Raw genomic sequence first — 9,675 nt, 5'->3', positions numbered from 1 at the left:
GAAGATGCTGGCAATTTGGAAATGCATCGTTGGCCTTGAAGATCTTCTGAGAAAGAGGAGTGAGGGCAAGGATGCAAAAGAGTTCTGAAACTGCCCTTTAAGAAGGAGTAGAGGAGGAACAGAAAGTTTCTGTTTCCTATCCTTCAACTACATTTCTATAATGCATTGCTGACAAATACATAAAATGTTTCTGGAGAATTTCCTCTTTTGCATTCCCCAAAGGTTTGCAAAAAATACAAACATATTAGAGGTTTTGCTGAGGTCTTCAAGACCCGAGATACCAGATTCGTTTCCATTAGTTACTGGCGTTCAAATCGTAACACAGAAGCAGATTATTTAAACATGCTGCACCAGGAGGATACTGCAAATAAAGATTCTTTTTCTTAGGGACAGCTTCTTTTGCAGGTGTGGGCATACATCCATGTTTCAAGTATTAAGGGTTTAGATGGTAAAGTTGTGATGAGAGAGGTCACTTTGTAGGTATTAATTTTTTCAGATAGTTTCAGGTCTGCGCCCTTGATTAAAGATACAGTTTCTAATATGGTAGCCAGATAAATATGTAGCCCTTTGGTTGGTTGCTTTGCCGTTAAAAGCTTTTCTGTATCATATAGGAGGATATAGGAGAATTGCAAGGGTGGGGTATTCCTCTGTGAGGAACGCAGGTCACACAACTGCAAAGGAGTACAGTGAAGACCTTAGATGGTACATCTCTTAATGCTCCATGAAAGGATTCTTTCACAATTTTCGCAGGTGATGGCAAAACTCTGATGAAGATAAGGCTATTGATAAGACAAATTTATGGAAGATAAGGCTATCAAAGACCACTAGCCATGGTAGCTATATACTTCTTCCAGTGTCAAAGGCAGCATGCTTCTGAATGCCCATTGCTGGGAATCCCAAGTAGGGTGAGGGCTGTTGAACTCATGTCCTGCTTGTGAGCTTCCCATAGGCATCTGGTTGGCCACTGTGAAAACAGGATGCTGGACTCGATGGTCCTAGGGCATAACGCCGCAGGACATAAGAAATGTTCTTATCTATTCTTATTCTTCTTTAAAATTGTAAGTCAGCTAGAAAGACAGGAGCACCAGGCTGACAAAGAGCGTCCTTTGCCAGTCTACTTCAAACTTCCAATTCATGTGAAAATCTGAAGGGGGCAAGAAAGGAAACTGTGGAGACATTACATCATTTTGGCTTGTGAATCTTACGGAAATGTTGTCTTCAGTTTGAGGGATAAAAACTTGTTTGCCCAACAAAGTTATATATCTTAACAGTGCAGTTTATAACATCAACCACAACCCAAACAACACAAGATCCTAAGGGTATTTCAACAAGGTTAACCTATTTGTATTCCAGAAAAATAGTGTATTCTAGAATCAAGTTATTGTTAATTATGTCATTTGACAGAATTTCACACTGGCGACAAAGCCAATTACCCCATGAGCTTCCTGACATACTTCAGTAGTCAGATCAGCATTTATAAAACCCAAAGAACTGACTTTTCCTGAATGTTCAACAACAATTGCAGAAAAGGTGACGAATGCCCAGATTGTCTCAAGGAAGAAGTTCAGAAGCATGGGTTTCCTCAGGATTTTTTTCAGGTTGCTAGGCAAAATAAAATACTGGAAAGGGGGGGGGGGGGGCAAGCTAGTTTCTCACACAAAAAAACCAGAAGACTGGCGCCTGCACATTTTGCCTCATAACTCAGGTTCTGCAAATGCTAGAAACTTCCTTTTTAAAATGAAAGCTGAGAATCTGGAAGTTCTAAAGATTTATTAAAATTTTCTGAAATAGTATTGTGGTCAGGTAGATCCTTGCCATGAGGTTAAAAAACCCTCTCTCTCTCACCTTTTGTGGGAAATTTTGAAGAGAAGGGGAAATAAATGTCTTTTTCTCTTTCTTTTTGTATCTGTGGAGAACCCCACCACACCCCAAAACTCACAATATAACAAGAAAGAGCTCAAGTTTAGAAAGCGCAAACAGTCTTGAACTCAAGCAATGTATAACAAAGTAGGGAAAGATTTCAATAGGAAACGGTGAGGGCGAATAGTCTTTTTGTTCTCTCCCCTCCCCCTGAAATCTCCCCCCTACACACACACACACACACACACACACACACACACACACAGAATAGCACCCTAATGTTCTTGTTTGAGGCTGGTTGGAGCCCAACATATATCGTAATGTAGCATGTCCCCATTAGTACAGTCAAAATAAAATGCAGTTTAAGAGATGCCATTTTTTAATGCACAAATGCAATTCTGTTGCACATTAGGAGTGATTATTCTGGATTAATGAAGTACAGTACAATATTGTGATCTTGGGTCCATGGGTTCTCAGTTCCTTAGTCAAAGCAAGGTCTCAGCCTGATGCTTCAGCAACAGAGGTCCACAGATTGTTTTGCAAATGTAACTGACACTGCTCAATTGCAAAAAAAACCCCAAAAAACAGCTAGACATGTTCTATTTAAGTTTTCTGACAATGTTCTGTTTATAAAAATGCTATCAAATCTTGATTTTGTGTGCTAAACTCTCTTATTTTTATTTAGCATGCCTTGCACTTTTTCATTGTCTTCTGAATGTTATATATCCTTAAAAGTAAATGCTAACGCACTGATCTGATGTGGCACGTAACACTATTGAACCACCTCTACCCCCCACCAAAGACTGGTCCTTTCAGATAAGATTGAATGATCTCAAGACTTGGTTTTGCTACACGCAAGTGCTGCCATCTAGTGATTAGCCTTTCATAAACTCATCCTTTGTCATACTATCATACTAGTTTATGATATAAACCAAAAGTATTGTGGTGGGGTTATTTTGGAAACATCCAACTTGGAAAAGCCCCACTAGGATGTTATATTCCATGTGCCCGAATACATTTTTACACAGGGGAAGTGAGGCTGTATCTTTGGAGTAGAGCATGATTTGCACACAAGAAAAGCCTGCTGGATCAGGCCAATGGCCCATCTACTCCAGCATCCTGCTCCCCATAGAGGCCCAACCAGATGCCTGTAGGAAACCCACAAGTAGGATTCTAACAAAAGAGAACACTTCCCGCCTTCAGTTTCCAGCAACTGGCATTCAGAAGCATTGCTGCCTCCATGTGTGGTAGCAGAGCCTCGCCATTGTGGTTAGTAGCCTTCGACAGCCCTCTCCTCCATGAATTTGTCCAGTCCTCTTCTCTGTTGGTGGCGGTGGTCACTGCCTCCTGTGGGAGTGAGTTCCATAGTTTAACTATGCACAGAATATCCCAGGATCAATCCCTGGCACTTCTAAGTAGGATTGGGAAATATCTCCATGGCTGATCTGGTGGCGTAAGATAGCCTTGCTATGTTATGGGTGATATTTTATTCATTCATCCTGTCAGGTCCTTCCTCACTTGCACCTTCCATCCTCCCCAAATCTGTTCTGAAGGGTTGGGGGAACCCCTAGAACTGACTGAGGGGGCACAGGAGGGAGGAGCCTTGCTGCGCTAGTGGTAATCCATGAGCTGATGGGACCCTGATTTAGCTCTACAATGGATAAAGCCACGCACAGAAATACACACACAAAATGGCAAAGTCTCCAACTATATACATTATGACATAAACCAAAGGTCACTTGGGGTTTATTTGGGGTACCTGAAGCCTCTAAGTTCATTCATAAGACTTGGCGTTTCTTGCATACACGTTCAAAAACCTATCTGTTAGAAAATAGGCACCTAATATGTGTAGTTTACTGCCTTATAGCGTTGTGGTCTACAGGAAAATCATCAGAACATTGCTACAATCCATAAGGTGCTTTCAGGTAGGCAAAACCATCACAAGCTCTTGGACTAGAAAAGCTCTTGATAATTTATTGAGATACATAACACGTTACTAGGGCTGATGTTAATGCTCAGGACCACATGCTCTGTTTTATCACACGTGGAGAACAAGGAATGCCAAATGCAGCAAGAATAAACTAGGACACTTTATTCCAGTAGTAGTACTCCAGTAGGATGCTGGCTTCCTGACCTTGAACCCCACTCATCTTAAACCAAAAAAAAAAAAAAAAAAAAAAAAGGGGGGGGGGGAGGAAGATTCAAATGAGAACTTTCTAATAATGGCCTTAGCAGTGCAGGATTACTGTGTGCAATGGACAAATCTGAGTCCATTTATTCCAGTGGGGCTACTCTGGGAATGACTTGGATACAACAAATTGCTGAAAAGAAAACACCTGGGGCTAGATGGGTCAGCAGTCTGAGTATGGCTTATAATCTAGCCTTTTTGGTTCACACCTACATGGAGTCTGGGGTATCTCAAGATAAGGAACTACACAGAGCAGCTAACGGAAGCGATCCCTTTGCTGCAGCCACAAGGGAGCTGACTGCAGAGCACCCTTTTGCTCCAAACAGTTTCCCCAGCTCTCTCACTCCCTCTACTGTTATCTGACATACTCCAGACCAGAGGTCCAGGTCTCATCAGCAATGCCTCATCATTAAGAAGTACCCATCTAGCCAAGGTCCAAGGCTACTGTGGGGTGGAGTGGGATGGGTCAAGGAAGACCCTTCGGGTGACTGAATAATAATCCTGCTGGACAGCCAAGTGCTAAGGTTTCTCTTTCCTAACAAAGGCACATGTGAATTGTAGAAAATAGAATAAAGTGAAGGGATAGGATCAAGCCAATTGCTCACGTACGTCCTGCCAGATCACCAGGCTAGTTGAGTAAAGCAGGAAGGAGCTGGACTGAAACCAAGGGAGTTTCTTGCAGGGTGCAATGAAGCCAAGAAACGAAAAACTGCAAAGGTGCTGCCCACCCCGCACAGAAACAGGCCCACACTTGCAATAAACCAAGTCGCTTTTATAGAAGTGAAAGCTATGCCATGAAAGAGTCCCACCATGCTTTGCAGCCGAGCCAGAATTAAGAGGGGAAATCCCGGGGCACATCCTCCTGCCCCATCCCCACACCCAGCTCATCCGCCTTGTCTCCAAAGCACCCATTCAATCCATTAGATGAACTCAATGCCTTCATATTTGACGGAACCGATACGAGTTTCAGGCAGAAGGCAACGCCCATCCAGCATGAAGGCGGTGATGTACGTTGCCACCTGCCCAGCGTCCTCCTCAGATTTCAGTGCCACAATGATCTGGTCATCCGTGTCGGGGACAAACTTGAAGGAGGAGAAGCCGTGGGTGGGGATGACGTCGCCAACACGGCTCACAGTGATGTCGGCAAAGTCCGGTGCGGAACTAAGCAGCAGGTTGGTGCCGCAGTGCTCGTCCTCCTGCTCGTTGTAGCGCCCGTGGCTGGCGCGGCGCGGCAAAAAGAACCAGCGCTGGAGTGTCTCGCTCCAAGAGGCAGACTCGTGGATCAGGTAACCTGGGAGGGGTGGAGCAAAAGTGAATGTCAAGCAGGGAGTCGGGCCAGGGGCAAATACAATGAAGAAGAGTTTGGATTTGATATCCCGCTTTATCACTACCCAAAGGAGTCTCAAAGCGGCTAACATTCTCCTTTCCCTTCCTCCCCAAAACAAACACTGTGTGAGGTGAGTGGGGCTGAGAGACTTCAGAGAAGTGTGACTGGCCCAAGGTCACCCAGCAGCTGCATGTGGAGGAGCAGAGACACGAACCTGGTTCACCAGATTACGAGTCTACTGCTCTTAACCACTACACCACACTGGCTCTGAGGCCACAGCAGGCAAAGGGGAAGAGAATGGGCATTATTCTTATTCTTATTATTAACATTTGTATACTACCCTTCATCTGTAGATTTCAGGGCGGTTCATAACATAAAAACGCAAGCTAAAAACAGAGAACACATAATAAAAAAAACTTTTCACTACAAGCTAGCCCATAATGCTTGTGGCAGCAATACTGCATGAGTGCATCCCTATCATCAGTGATGTGAGTACCCCAAACACACTGGAAGATGGAGGGAATGAAGAATTGAGTTTGAAGTGGGCATATGAACCGGTGGTACAGAGCACATGCGTTCACAGATGCAATTTCCGTCATCTCCAGTTAAGCCACCCCTGGCAAGGGAGACCTGGGAAAGATCTCTGCCCCAGACTCTGTATGTTGTACTACCAACATTGACAGTGAGTAGGGCCAGCTGGACCAACAATCCGTCTCCACATAAAGAGATATGCTTCTGGATCTATTCACAGGAGATGAGCGAATAGCCACATCAGGCAGCAACCTGCTATAGGTGCATGATCACAGTGTTCATGAACGTGAAAATGAAGCCCTTATTGCTTTTCTCTTCCTCTCTAGGCAGACCCATATCCTGCCTCCCCAAATTCCATACCCGCTCTGACTTCCCCTCTGTCATTCACCAATCCCATCTATATGAAAAACAAACCAAAACCTAGAGTGCTCAGAAAATCCAGAAGCAGAATGACGCAGGTGCCAGCATGTTTCTTTTGAACCAGTTCTTCCAATCCAAGAACCTGCGCACTGCTCACCTGGGGGCTTGATCCCCGCCGCAGTCCTCAGTGCGTTGTAATTGGCCACCCAGTTCTCGTGAGCCACGTCACCTTTGTAGCCAATGACTTTCACCCACTCGGGGTTCTCGTTCAGCACCTCCCCAGTGGTGGTCGTCCACTCCTTGCCCAGGCCTCCTACGTACAGATGCTCGTCCTTCACTGCTAGCCACTCAGCCTTAAACCCTGCGGAAAACAGAAAAGAGTTCAAGGCGTAAGACATGGTGTTAACTGCCCGGGGAGCTGATGGTTCCAGTCAAACATACACACCCCAGCTACCTGGACCCAAGCTCCCACAGCTCCCTTGTAAGGAGCAGAGAGGTGTGTGCCTATTGTAGGGAGGCAAATTCACTTCTCAGAGCTCCATTCAAAATATGGTTAAGAGTTGGAAGGGACCCTGAAGATCATCTAGCCCAGGGGTCAGCAAGGTTTACCTCGCCTGGGCCGGTTCACTCCTGCAGAGATCGCTCTGTGGGCCGGATCGCTTCTGCACATGCACAGATGCGATTTCTGGCGCCGCAGAAGCAAGTCCCCACTCCGCCGGTTTAGTACAGCACACAGGGACTCGCCAAGCAGGCGGCTCGGTTCAGGGGTGGCTCGGGGGCCGTTTAAATGACCCCCGTGGGCCGCTTGTGGCCCATGACCTACAGGTTGCTGACCCCTGATCTAGCCCAACCCCCTGCAATGTGGGACTATGCATCTGTCCCATACAGGGATCGAACTTTCAACCTTGGCATTATCAGCACCATGATCTAACCAAATGAGCTAATAAATGAACAGCAACTTTTGCCTCTTAATTAGTAATGGGTCCCACAGCCCAACGGTAATAAAAAGAATGCATGCAGCCGAGCCTGGAAAGCAGGACATTGTGAGGAACTGTTGGCCACTGGGAGAACAGGATGCTGGACTTTATAGTCCACTGGTCTCATCCAGCAGCTTCTCCTTATGATATAACCATGAGCCGGCCATATTTGTGACCGAAGGCATGGGAATTCTGACTTCTACTGTGGCCTCAGTTATACAGTGGTACCTCGGGTTACATATGCTTCAGGTTACATACGCTTCAGTTTACAGACTCCAGTAACCCAGAAATAGTACCTCAGGTTAAGAACTTTGCTTCAGGATGAGAACAGAAATTGTGCTCTGGTGGCGCGGTGGCGGCAGGAGGCCCCATTAGCTAAAGTGGTGCTTCAGGTTAAGAACCATTTCAGGTTAAGAAGGGACCTCTGGAACGAATTAAGTACTTAACCCGAGGTACCACTGTATTTCGGGCATCGAGAAACTGGGGGATGACAGTGAGGTTGGGGGATCCAACACAAAACCTGAGCTCACCCTTGCCAACTGTGCCATCCCCATCAGACAAGATCACCCAAGGTACCACCTTGGTGCCATCGATCTGGTAGACCACACCAGTGCGATCATCCACAGCATACAGCTTGCCATTGAAGACTACCAATTCGGAGAGCTCCATGCCACGCCCCTTCTCAGCCAGGTGAGACTCCAGTGTATGGTCCTGGGTGTCCCACTCGACAGAGACATGGTCCCCACTGGCCGACAGGGTCAGGTAACCTTTCTTCAAGTAGCTGAACCAGGTATGCTCGCCGGGGCCCTTGGAGTTCGTGTCGAGGTCGGCAATGAGTCCAATGCGGTAGCGCACGCCCTCCGGGATCCGCTGGGGTGGCGACAAGGGGTAGGTGTCATTGTAGCGCCCACTGGGCAGTGCCCCGAGACGCCAGTTGTGAGCGGGGAGAGGCACCGGCCTGCTTGCCGAAGGTGAACGCTGGAAGCAGAGGAGCAGCAGGACAAGGATCAGGGCCAGGGAGGTTGCCACAATGGCCTTCCAACGCAGGCGGAAGCGGGGGTCAGCCGCTTTGGTCATGGACGCCAGCACTGGGAGTCCGCCCACACTAATCCGCAAGGGATTTAGAGAATCATCCCATTGCAGGCGTGGGCGGGATGGGACGGGCATGAGCCTGAGGTTCCCGGGAACCTGGAAGGGAAGAAGAGGGTCAGCAGGGGGTGCAAAAGGGGATGCAGCAGGGGTGGACATGCAATCTGCCCTACCTTGTGGGGGGGTGGAGGAGGGGGAGGCAGTGAGGCAGCAGCACCAAGCATACTGATTCCTATCCATGCAAGAAGGAAAAGCAAAAGGAATCAAGAAAGGGCAGAAGGTGCAGCAGCAACATCGGGGGGGGGGGGGGGGGAGCCAGGCAACTGGGCCAGGAATTCTGCAACGGAACAGGCATGGAAGCAGCACCAGCAGTGGCACTTCCAAACTGTGCACTAAGAGGATTCCTGCTGGAGCAGAATTACACCAGAGACATGGGCACACTAAAAGTTGGGCTGTCAACTGATTAACCTTTTTCCCCAGTTTATTAAACATAACACTTTAAAATGATTAATTACTTATTTACTCACATTATCCAAACTCCAATAAAGGTGCCTTTTTGAGTTACTGGAGGAAGTGTAAAATAGCTTGCAATCTATTATTATGGGGATTTTTGCCCTGTTCTTCTGCCAAAAATCGGATCGCAGAGCAGCTTATGAATATCAATGAGAAGACAGCCCCCACCCTCAGAATAACCATCTAAGAGACACATCGTAATAGGAAATGGGACACAAAATGAGGAGGGACTAAAGCAAGCTCAGGCACTCATTCTCAGTTTTATTTTGCCTTTCCTTCAAGGAGCTCAAGATAGACTGTGTGTTCCCCTTGCCCTTTCATTGTCAAAACAACCATGAGACAAAGTGACTGGCCCAAGGTCAGCCAATAAGCTCTGCAGCTCAACAGGGATTTGAACCCAGATCTCCCCAGTCGAAGCCCCGACACTCAAGCCATGCTTGCTCTTAATACACAAAAGAACTCCGGCTCCTTGTTAGAAGGTGGTAGAAGATGAGGAACCAGAAACAAAAAAATCCTTGAAAGTAAACAAACAAGTGCATTCCTAAGTCGCAGAAATTGTCCTCAGCAATTAAAATTGGCCTGCACCAATAGGTCAACTAAAGCTTTGCTAATTACCCAATTAAACTATGTAAAGTTCGTAATCCAAACAAGAAAGCACAGTGAAGCAGGCAGGGAGTTAGGGACAGATAGGAGAAGGAAGGGAGGTCACTGGGCCTTCTGAATCTAGGAAGACAAGCCACTGAGTCATGGGACAAACCAGCCCTGCCCATACTCCAATTCCCCTCTCCCTTTTGACGAGGAGACTCCAAGGCTGTGATCAAGCCCTTCAA

General features: G+C 46.8%; 1 protein-coding gene across 5 annotated transcripts in view; it reads right to left on the bottom strand.

Moving 5' to 3' along the window:
- Nucleotides 1-2,221: 2,221 nt before the first annotated feature.
- Nucleotides 2,222-9,675, bottom strand: part of CANT1 (calcium activated nucleotidase 1) — a 21,409-nt gene continuing 13,955 nt past the window's right edge. For 4 of the 5 annotated variants that reach the window (XM_028715130.2, XM_028715140.2, XM_077924101.1 and 1 more), the window contains exons 2-4: nucleotides 7,774-8,431; nucleotides 6,424-6,627; nucleotides 2,222-5,339 (exon numbers count right to left, since the gene is read on the bottom strand). In XM_028715130.2, coding sequence (XP_028570963.2) covers nucleotides 4,969-5,339; nucleotides 6,424-6,627; nucleotides 7,774-8,431 — 1,233 coding nt within the window. In that variant the 3' untranslated portion in view covers nucleotides 2,222-4,968. Of the gene's footprint in view, nucleotides 5,340-6,423; nucleotides 6,628-7,773; nucleotides 8,432-8,859; nucleotides 9,664-9,675 lie in introns of those variants that run through there. The other variant, XM_028715151.2, reaches the window with a different exon arrangement.

Source organism: Podarcis muralis, chromosome 2 (assembly GCF_964188315.1).
Source record: "Podarcis muralis chromosome 2, rPodMur119.hap1.1, whole genome shotgun sequence".
Taxonomy (NCBI): domain Eukaryota; kingdom Metazoa; phylum Chordata; class Lepidosauria; order Squamata; family Lacertidae; genus Podarcis; species Podarcis muralis.
This window is presented reverse-complemented; position numbering and strand designations above follow the sequence as displayed.